Source organism: Chrysochloris asiatica, unplaced genomic scaffold (genome assembly GCF_000296735.1).
Source record: "Chrysochloris asiatica unplaced genomic scaffold, ChrAsi1.0 scaffold00040, whole genome shotgun sequence".
NCBI lineage: Eukaryota > Metazoa > Chordata > Mammalia > Afrosoricida > Chrysochloridae > Chrysochloris > Chrysochloris asiatica.
Genome location: NW_006408558.1, coordinates 16,664,545 through 16,675,585, shown reverse-complemented (window position 1 = coordinate 16,675,585; position 11,041 = coordinate 16,664,545). Strand labels below are relative to the sequence as shown.

Genomic DNA, 11,041 nt, shown 5'->3' with positions numbered 1-11,041 from the left:
GAGATGTAATCCATATCGAAGGCTGTGCTCTTTGATCTTCATCAGTAAATGTTTTAAGTCCTCTTCACTTTCAGCAAGCAAGGTTGTATCATCTGCATGTCACAGGTTGTTAATGAGTCTTCCTCCAATCCTGATGCCACATTTTTCTTCATAGAACCCAGCTTCTCGGATTTAATGACATTCATTAGATCCAGGAGCTGTCAGAATTCAGTGTCCACTGGCATCTCCATTACAGCGACATCCAGGCCACCACTTGGGCTCCATTTCCTGTCAAACGATAGACTGTCTCACAGGCTGAACACGAACACCATGGAGGGATGGACTTCCTAGGGCCATCAATCCTATGAGATCAAAGGGCTGCATGCGCCCAGGAAGAAAGCTCAGAAGGCAGGAAGGAGGAGGAATGGAAAACCGGAAAGCCCTGGAGGAAGTGGGAAGGGGACTGTTACTTTGGGGGGATTGCAGTCAGTGTCCAGAATCAATGGAAACCCAATTTGCTTTGTAAATTTCACCAAATCACAAGAAATAACAAAGTATAAAAACAAGAGGTCAAATACCTATACCAAGTGACAGCCTGTTTTGATTAAAAGGGTTTTTACTAATGTGATGAGATAGTTAATTGGTTAGGCAGGTCACTCACTGGAATTCGAACCGATGATGAGTTGGGTGGGGGCTGCCAACCCTGAGGCCCCAGCTGGCCTGGTGCCGGGTGTGAATCATCTCAGGCTGATGGTTTCTCGTCTCTTTAGACCTGGTCTGACCTTGTTGCCTCGTGGAGGTTAAAACGACTAAGGAAGCACCTACGAGGTGAAGAAGGTGGCAAACCCAGCCAGGTGGGAACCGGTACCGAGGGTAAGGCAGTCGTGCTTTTTGCCTCTACCTACAGAGAGTCGATCCGGAGCGACCCCAGGATGCCGTCAGGACTGTGGAGGTCGAGGCAGAAGTCAAGAGGGGGATTCACAGCGTGCGTGTCAAGTCATCTCTTGAGGCAAAGACAGAAACAAAGACCATGCCCCTCCTGGCACGTGAGCTTGCATGGGACCACCCTTCACAACCTGCGGTGTTACTTCAAAAGAAGGAAAGGTGGCAACTAATCGTATTAAAAGGGTCTCAGTGGCTCGACACTCAGTGGGTGACCCTGAGGAGTATTTCCCAGCATAACAGCGACACGCAAGTCTCCACAGTACGACAAACTGACAGACGAGTGGTGGAGACAATTAAGCAAATCTGCTGCACATGCGTTCAAGAGCAAAGTGATCAGCCTGAGGACTAAGGTGTGTCTGACCCAAGTCATAATATTTTCAATCGCCTCATAATCATGTGAAAGTTGGACAATGAATAAGGAAGATGGGATACAAATCGACGCATTACAGTGTTGGAGAAGAATATGAAAAGTCCCATCAACTACCAGAAGAACAAACACATCTGTACTGTAAGAAGCACAGCCAGAATGCTTCCTAGAAGCCAGAATGACAAGACTTGGTCTCACATGCTTTGGATGTATTGTCAGCAGGCACCAGTCCCTGGAGAAGGCCATCATGCTTGATAAAGTGGAGGGTCACTGACAAAAGACGACGACCCCAACGAGAAGGACTGGCGCAGCGGCAGCAGCACTGATGGCTCCCGCGTGACAACTGTGAGGCTGGTGCAGGGCCGCGCGCTGTTTCCTGCTGCTATGCATAAGCTCGGCTGGACAGCAGCCGACAACGATGGGACAAATGGAGAAAATCCAGTCTAGACTGGCTTAAAGAGAAACGGAGAAGAGTGGGGAGGCCATGAAAGGCGCAGTGACTGTAAGCACACACTTGAGATAAAGTGCAGCGAGTACCAGATTCTAGCGGCCACTTGAATGGGATGCTGTGGACACAGGGAGGCACGCGGAGGGGTGGTACTGTCTCCAGGATGCTCCCAGTCACAAGAGCGACTTCAGGACCACTCTGAGTGACTAAAAGTGGAATGCCATCAGCAGGCTCTGGGAACGGCTGACGGTGTTTCTGTTTGGTCTAGGAATTCTGACACTGTCCATGACATGACCACGGGCTGTTCCTCTCACCCTTCTCCTCATTGCCCCACCACCAGGAGAGCGTGGAGCCAGGAGAAGGACCCATCCCATTGTGTCCTATCCGAGTGATGGAACGCCATCGGCTGACTTGGTACAGCTTAGAACCAGCTGGAAGAGGAACACTAACACGGAATCGGCAAAGTCTGGCAGCAAACTCCCCAGTACAATTCTCCCAAGAGTCTCCAGCTCCCTGGCCAGTGGCCCGTCCATGCTCCTCACACTTACCAGATGACCAGAGGCCGGGCGGTGGGCCCACTGAGTATGAAAGGCAGTGGTGGGGTGGCCGAATGATGGCCATGTGCTGACCCACATGGGTGACCCCAAAACCAAGGAGACCGGCTCGGTACCCAGAGAGAGCTGAAAATGGCAAGGCTTGGCAGACACTGACGTGGGCCCACAGCCAAGCCCTTCCTTCGTAGCGGGTGGGGGGAGCACACCACGGCGCCACTGCCGGTCACACTAATGCCAGAACTCAAATCACCCAGGCTCCCCCAAACTCTCAACGGCACCTTGCATTAAAGTGACAGTGTATGTAGTTTTTAACCCTTACCCAGCCAAAGTTAACTGCGGAGGTCCTGGCAGAGTCGGTGCATTAACCGCCGGCGGCAAGGGTCCCTTGTCCAGCTGCGGAATCAGAAATCAGAGAGTTCTGGGTGAGCAGGCAGCTCCTTCAGGTTCAAAGGTCAACTCCTCCGTCTCACTATCCAAATCCCAACCACCCGCAACTCATGCTTGTCACCTGTCACCCTTCAGGACAGGCATGCCACCCACCCTGGCCTGAGCTCCCGGCCTGCTTCCCCTCAGCCTGTCCACAGCCTCTCCCTTCGATTCACCCTCACAGGAGCCAACGTGATCCTGTCCCTCAGAGGAGGACACATCTGTCCACAGCCCTAGGGCCTCTTTTTCAAGCTGAGTGCAAACTCAGGATCTCCCCACCACCTGCAGCTTCCTCTAGCTTCCTCTCCATCACGCACTCCATCCCCAGCCTGCTGACCACCTCACTGCCCTCTCCCAGGGTCTTGCTGTCCCTTCAGCGGACACTGTTTTTGCACATGAGAGTCCTCCCCCATGGCTCACTCCCTTATCACTTTCAAGTCCTGACTCAGATGTCACCTGCCTGCCCTCGGACCCACCACACCCATCTCCGCAGCCCCCTCCTCTCCCCCCGCCCCAGCACGGAATGTATGCATTTGTGAGCTCTGCTTGTCATGGGGGTGCAGGGCGGCAGAGCTGGGGGCTCTGTTTTGTTTGGGGTTCACTTTACTCAGTGATACAACCCAAGTGCCCAAGTGTACAAGATATGGTAGCCTCCACCCCATGGGAGGCTGTGGACAGGCCAACCAGAGCCCCTGAGAGGGTGACAGTGGACTGAGAAGCAGGTGGGCAGTGGTGGAAGGCTTTTCTTCCCTAGGGCCCCCCCAACCCCGAGGGCAGGCTCAGGAACAGGATAACACATGCTTTATAATTAGGGAAGGGAGTTCACAACATTGTCTTGTAATTCACCATTTCCAAGAACTTTTGAAGTTCCTTTATGTATGTAGCGTCAACACAAAAGCATATGTGTAGAAAGCATTCTATGACCCTGAGGGAGGGGAGGAGCCAAGTGTGCTAGTGGCAGGACCTTGAAGACAAGGGCTGCAGGCAAGAGCCCACCCTCCATCCCTCCCACGCTGGGGATCACAGTGAGGACTTGGTCCAGCCTCCACCGTTGGTTTCAAAATGGAAGTTGAATGATCTTTTCTGAGTAACCGTCAAAATTTCCAGAGACAATGACAATAATGTCCCCATGGTATTTTTTCTGATGAAAACTGACTTACTTGTTGAGTGAGGAGATTGAATTTTGCTGGTACTGGCAGAAATCTTCCTACTAGAGTAGTCATTGGTTTAGGGACATCTGTAAGGAGGAAGACAATCAAAATGAACAGGCAGGACTCTTCCACTCCCACGGGGAAGAAAGTGCAAAAATGAAAACAGGCTACGGCCTATCATGGGCAAGGGACTGTGCCCACCCGGTGCTGTTTGTGCTTTTCATCCACGCACGAGGGGGCTTCTAAAAGAAAACAGAATGTACAGATCATGACGTTTTCCCGTGAACTTTGGAAGTTCCCTCTTATTACCTTTTTTGCTGTTGTTGTTTTTCCTCCGTAATCACTTGTTGGGCCACAAGCCTACTGGATTCAAGCTTCCAGAGGGTTAAAAAAAAAGTCACAGCACGGAAACGGGGCGTCACCTGTTGGACACCCTGTGAACTGAACTACTTCCCAGTCCTGGGCCTGCTTGTGTCAAACAGGCCACACCAGGCGCTCATGGCCACCAAAAGACGTGTCCTTGTCCTTGGGGAGCCCAAGGAGAGGGAGAGGTGACTTACTCGCCACACCTCCTTCTGAGGCCTGAGCATCCTTGCAAGTGCCCCCCCGCCTCCCCCGGGGATTCAGGTCACACCTATAATTTGGGAAGTGGACGTCCAGCGTCATGTGGTTGTGTACCATACAGGGGTGCCCAGCTTTCAAGAATGAAGGTCAGACAGGTCACCATTTGATAGTTAGTTTGAACCTCATGACCATGGGAGGGTTCTCACAGATGCCGGTCACATGTGCCTATATCCATTTCCCCCACACCTGAACTATCAGCCCAGTCTGGGAAAGGCTGGGCCTCAACCTTTCGAGGTTCACGCCCACTGTGAGTGAAGAGTGGGTACACGGAGCTCACATGGAGGACACCATCTGAGCATTAGTGACTGTCAATACAAAGTGTGAATTTGTCTACAGACAAATGTTCTCCGTTACGTGGGCTGTGAGGTTACCAATGACCTGTTTAAGAACCCAGCTGCCTCGTTCACTAGTTGTTAAGTGTCATCAAACTGGTTCTGACTCACAGTGACCCTGTATAGGGTTTCCAAGGAATGGTTGTTGGGTTTGAACCACCAACCTTGTGGTTAGTAGTCCAATGCTTATCCAACTGTGCCACACTTTTACTCTCTATGAAAAGCCAAACACATTCACTTACCAATTTACATATGATCCCATTCCATAATTTATTTTAAATAATCAATCTGCTTTGTACCTGACTGTAGATAATGGTTTTGGTCTTGATACTGAGGAACCAAATGAAGAGCTTTCAGTTCTCTGGTGCCAGAATGGTCTAGACACAGCATCTGGGTGCCTCCTTTCAGTTGACAGATCACCTACAAGGAAGAACAATCACCTGCCTTCATTTCCAAAGGCTACTCCAACAGTACGAACCTGCATCATGTACAACCAAGAGGAAAAGAACTCTTCTCTAGAATTTCAGTCTCAAGAGAGGATGGAAAACAACAGATCTGCTCTCCTATGTCTCTCGGGAGGAAGCAGGCAGCAGGGATACCTGGCAGAAACTGCTCGTGAGGCACAGTCAGGACGCCAACGTGTGGGAACGAGGGGCTTTCCTTCAAAATTATGGTAAGGCTGTTTATTGCATTTGGCTGACTTTTCTTTTACTTTTTGCTACTTCCTGAGGTGAGTAGGGACTGGGTGACCTTTCTTTTACTACCTCCTGAAGTGAGTAAGAAGAACGCCTGCCTCAGCAATTTGAATTAGCCAATCAGGTAAGGGAAGAGACTGTGCAGTCAAAGCCCCAGCCAATGGGGTGAGACAATAGCCTTAAGACTCGCGTCAGGGATAAAACCCGAGTGGACTGCCCACTCGGTGTGCTCGCTGGCCTGGTCCTGTACAGCTACGTGCATGCACCCTTCTGCAGGAGCAAATTTGGCCCTGCCGAGGTAATTTAGTCTCAAAGTGTCTTTCTGTGCAACATCGGGGTTCACGTCTAACAAGCAGACAGACACACCAGCTAGAGGCCCCTCTGCAGGTGTCTGATGTGGTAACCTGAGTCAGGGTCAGGTGAGGGTGCACTGAGCTGCCTTCGTGTGTCCTGGGGGAGTCTACGCTGACGGTTGTTGTTGTTGTTGTTAAGTGCCGTCAAGTCGGTTCCGACCCATAGCGACCCTGTACAGGGTTTCCGAGGGTGTAAATCTTTACGGGAGTAGAAAGCCTCATCTTTCTCCCGCGGAGCGGCTGGTAGTTTTGAACCGCTGACCTTAAGGTTCGCAGCCCGATTTGTAACCACTACGCTACCAGAGCTGCCCTGGGGGAATCAGCTTCAACTCGGAGAGAACGTGCCCCTGTGGACAGGTACATACGGGGGGGTTTTCAAAAAGTCCGTATGTGGAAAAGGTACAATATGAAAAACTGTCCATGGATTTAAAAAATGTTTTGCACCAAAATTAGCTCATGGTGAAGGAGCAAGCAGTCCAAGCTGCTCTGAAGGCACTGGTGCAAAACAAGGCCCCAGGAATAGACACAACACAAATTGAAACCTTTAGCAACCTGATGCGGCACTGGGGGCACACACTCATCTCTGCCAAGAAATTTGGAAGGCAGCTACCTAGTCAACTGATGGGAAGAGATCCATATTAATCCATATTAGTACCCATCCCAAAGAGAGGTGACCCAACGGAATGTGGAAATTATCAGACAATATCATTAGTGTCTCATGCAAGGAAATTTTGCTGAGGAGAATTTTAAAACAGCTGCAACAGCAAAGCAACAGGGAGCTGCCAAGAATTCAAGCCTGATTTGGATGAGGATGTGGAACGAGGGATATCCTTGCTGATCTCACATGGATCTGGGCTGAAAGCAGAGAATACCAGAAAGATATTTTCTTGTGCTTTATTGACTTTGCAAAGGTTTCAGCTGTGAGGCTCATGACGAGCTATGGCTAGCATTGCAAAGAATAGGTATTCCAGAACACTTGTTTGTGGTCGTACAGAAAGCACATAGATCAAGAGACAGCTGTTGTAACAGAATAAGCTTTCAAGTCAGGAAGGGTGTGCGCCAGGGCTGTATCCTTTCACCACACTTAGACAGTCTGAATGCTGAGCAAATCATCCGAGACTATATGAAGGAGAATGTGTCATTGGTGGAAGACTCATTAATAACCTGTGATATGCAAATGATACAACCTTGTGGACTTGAAGAGAACTTAAAATACTTACTGATGAAGATCAAAGAGCACAGCCTTCAGTATGAATTCCACCTCAATGTAAAGAAAACAAAACCCCTCACAATTGGACCAGTAAATCACATCATGATAAATGGAGACAAGACTAAAGTTGTCAAAGACTTCATTTTGCTTAGATCCACAATCAACACTCAAGAACTCAAATGACGTATTATTGCCTTGAGCAAATCTGCTGCCTAAGACCTCTTTAAAGTGTACAGGAGCCAAGATGTCAGTTCGAGGACTAAGGTGTGCCTGACCCAAGCCATAATATTTTCAGTAGCCCCATATGCATGTGAAAGTTGAACAGTGAACAAGGAAGACCATATAAAAATAGATACATTTGAGTTGTGGTGTTGGCAGAGAATAGGCAAGTCCCATGGCCTGCCAGAGGACCAAAGCAATCTGTGTCGGGTGAAGCAGAGGCAGAATACTCCTTGGAAGTCAGGATGGCCACACTTCTTGTCTCATACTTTGGATACGTTATCAGGAGGGACCAGTCCCTGAAAGACATTATGCCTGGTAAAGTGGAGGGTCAGAATAAAAGAGGCAGGCTACCAATGGGATGGGCTGGCGCAGTGGCAGCCATGCTGGGTTCCAGGGTAAACACTTGAGAGGACGATGCAGGACTGGACAGCATTTCCTTCTATCGTGCCTAAGGTCATTATGAGTCAGAAATGACTCGATGGCACCTCAAAACAGTAACTATAACAAGAATAACTTGTTAAAACAAATCAGAACAAGGCCTAGTTAGAGGCACTAAGAAGGCTAAGACATCAGTTTGATAAAAGCCCCTTCCGAACAACATGAACTCTGCTAAAATGAAGCAACAAGCCTCAAATTGATGGTGAAGCTTGGGTGGAAGAATGACGAAATCATAAACACCAGGTTTATGGGGACGGCGGCCCAAAGGAACCAGCAGTTTACAAGAGATTGCTTGTCTTAGGAAGGGGCAAGACGATGCTGAAGATGACTACAATGCACAGTGGCAGACGTGTTCTGGCTCAAGTTGCCGAGGACTGATTCACAGCAGAAACAGCACAGGCATTGCAATTGGTTGGTTCACACAATTCTGACTGAAAAATTAAAGTTGAGACAATTTTCTACTTGATGAGTGCCAAAACGGTTGTGTCCAGACCCACTGCAGACAGGAGCAGAGCTCCCTATGGAAAGTTTAAATAAAAGACATCGACACCCTGATGCATTTCTTGGGAGAACTGTTAACAGGAGACAAAATATGGTTTTGCCATGATCACAGCAATGGCTGCCAAGAGCTGGTCAAGAACAAAGGTCATGGCCAACAGTTTGGGGGGGAGGGGTGGTACTGAAGGCATTTTACTTGTTGGCTTTCTGGAGGGCCAAAGAACCATGCCATCTGTTTATAATGAGAGTGTTTTGAGAAAGGTAGCCAAAACTTTAATAGAAAAATGCTCAGGAGAGCTTCATCCTAGAGACTTTCTCCACCACAACCGTGTTCCTGCTCATTCCTCTCATCACACAAGGACAGTATTGTGAGACTTTTGATGGGAAGTCAGTAAGCATCCACCTTACAGTCTCCAGTCAGCTCCTTCTGACTTCCTGTTTCCTAATCTGCAAAAATCCTTTAAGGACATCCACTGTTCTTCTGTGAGTAACAGAAGAAGATTGCATTGTCACGGTTCGAGTCCCAGGACTCTCAGTTCTTCAGAGACAGAAAAAATGGCTGATATCAATGCTTTCCAAACCTGTCTTGAGCTTGATAGAGCTTATGTTGAGAAATTAAGTCTATATTTGTCATTGTTCTCATTGAATTCCCTTTTTCCGTGAACTTTTTGAAGATCCCTGGTACTTCGAGAATCATTTCTCATTTTAGTTCCATTGGGTTTTCCTGCCCCACATACATGTTATGACTTACCACCTGGGTTTGTTTTCATGCCTATTCTATATCCTCTGAGTACAGTGTAGAAAGTTTCATCTAAGAACTTAAAACTCTTAGAAGTCATAGCCACCTTCCTGAGCCCAAACAGCCGACTCAGGTAGCCCAGGTGAGAGTCTAACCACAGATGCACAGAGAAACTGTGGGTTCTGTCTCCAGGTGACTTCTAGTCTAGACAGGAAACCAGGTAAGTGTAAAGAACCCATATCCTCATCCATGGAGGCCACACAACAGAACACAGGCCGAGGTGCTGACCTGGACCGGCGCTTCCGAGAGCCCTCACATTCACTCACAGGCTACCACCTGGCCTTGTCTCTGGAGGATGGAGGTCACACACACATGCAGGGCACATACAGGGCACACACATGTGGAGGGAAGGCTCAGTATGGCCTCTCCAGGTCTCCATCTATCCCACTGTCCTGGGAGTGTCCATTGTGCCTCTCCTGGGGAAGGGTCTGCTCCTAATGACCTGTCCAGCTGGCCTGGGAAGCTGTACCATACACAGAAGGACCGGTGGAGAGGGCCAAGCTCAGTCCAAGCTTCCTTTCCAAGTCCTTCCTGGTTCAAGGGTAAGCCCGCAAGTCAGGGCCCCCTCCCTTAAAATACAGAACTACTGTGGGGAAACACATTGGTTTGTTCCTGGGCCTCTGAGCAGTTGACTAAGAAATCCTCAGAGTCCATGGCTCTCACCTTCCTGCCCCCAGGAAGACCCGGAGTCCAAGGTTCACCCTTTACAAGCTATGAAGACTTAAGCTAAGTAGATAACATCTCGGATTTCTTATCTGTGAAACAGAGATAAAAGACGGCCCGAGACTGAAGAGAAAGAACGTGTAAAAATTGTACATGGGCCACCAAGGTGGCTGGTCCCACTAGGGCTAGTTTGTGGAAGGGACAAAGGAAGGGAAGCATCCTTGGCTCTAAAACGAAAGGACCCCAGCCTCATCTTTTCTACCAATGTCCCAAAGCACACGGCTCAGCCCCACTCCCCTTCCCGGTGCCTTATTTCCCACTCTGCTTCAACTGAGTGTGGCTACTCCAGCTAAGGGACACGGCCATGCGCTGGTTTTTGCATGACTGGCGAGGATTCAGAAGAAATGAGACACTTCAAGGTCAAAGGCACACCAGAAACGTTCTTACCCAGTGACTGACTGTCTCTTGAAGATGAGCCAACCAAAAATGCTGGTTCCACGAGTACCCAGGGCCACCCACGCAGCCTTTCTCTGGCAGAATTACCATGGCATTGGGGTCCTTCTGGGGACAGTCGGCAGGGTCCTCTGGGTCTTGTGCTGATGTAAACTTGCAGCAGGATTCCTGGGTATAAGCACTCGGAAAGCTTGCGTCCTCCACACGGTTGTTACTTGTAATCGGACCACCTGCTTCCTTTACTTCAACCTAAGGAAAAAAATAAAATAGAAACGGCTATTTGAAAACCAGGCTGTGTCTATAGCTGTACAACATAAACCACCTAGATGCTGTCAAGTCGGCTCCCCTCACAGAGACCCAGCAGGGGCCTGGTACACCTGGGCTAGGCAAGGCTGCCAAGGCTGGGTTTTCCAGCCCTCGTCTGTGTACAAATAAACAGTGTAAACTTGGCTGACTGAATAAAAGAAGAAAGAATACGCAGCAGGGTGAGTGGGCAGTAGCTGCCCATACTTGGCTTTTAAAGCTCCTGCAACAAAGTCTAATTCAATGTTGCTGATGTTGTTAGGTACCGTCAAGTTGGTACTGACTCACAACGATCCTACGAACACAACAAAACAATGCCTGCTTCTGGGCCAACATCTTAATCGTTGCCATGCTTGAGCCCATTGCTGCTGCTGCAACTGTGCCAATCCATCTCGCTGGGGGTCTTTCTCTTTTTCTCTGACCCTCCACCTTACCAAACATGATATCCTTCTCCAGCGACTGGTCCCTCCATGTCCGAAGTATGAGACGAAGCTTAGCCATCCTGGCCTCCAAGGAGCACTCTGGCTGCACTTCTTCCAACACAGATCTGTTGGTTCTTTTGGCAGCCCATGGCACTTTCA

At 49.2% G+C, this 11,041-nt stretch overlaps 1 protein-coding gene across 1 annotated transcript in view; it reads right to left on the bottom strand.

Annotated features, from left to right (window-relative positions):
• Positions 1-11,041, bottom strand: part of MTL5 (metallothionein-like 5, testis-specific (tesmin)) — a 50,853-nt gene that overhangs the window by 23,886 nt on the left and 15,926 nt on the right. Inside the window, exons 2-5 of the mRNA XM_006860827.1 lie at positions 10,248-10,406; positions 5,126-5,246; positions 3,880-3,956; positions 2,613-2,686 (exon numbers count right to left, since the gene is read on the bottom strand). Of these exons, the coding sequence (XP_006860889.1) occupies positions 2,613-2,686; positions 3,880-3,956; positions 5,126-5,246; positions 10,248-10,406 (431 nt within the window). The remainder of the gene's footprint in view (positions 1-2,612; positions 2,687-3,879; positions 3,957-5,125; positions 5,247-10,247; positions 10,407-11,041) is intronic.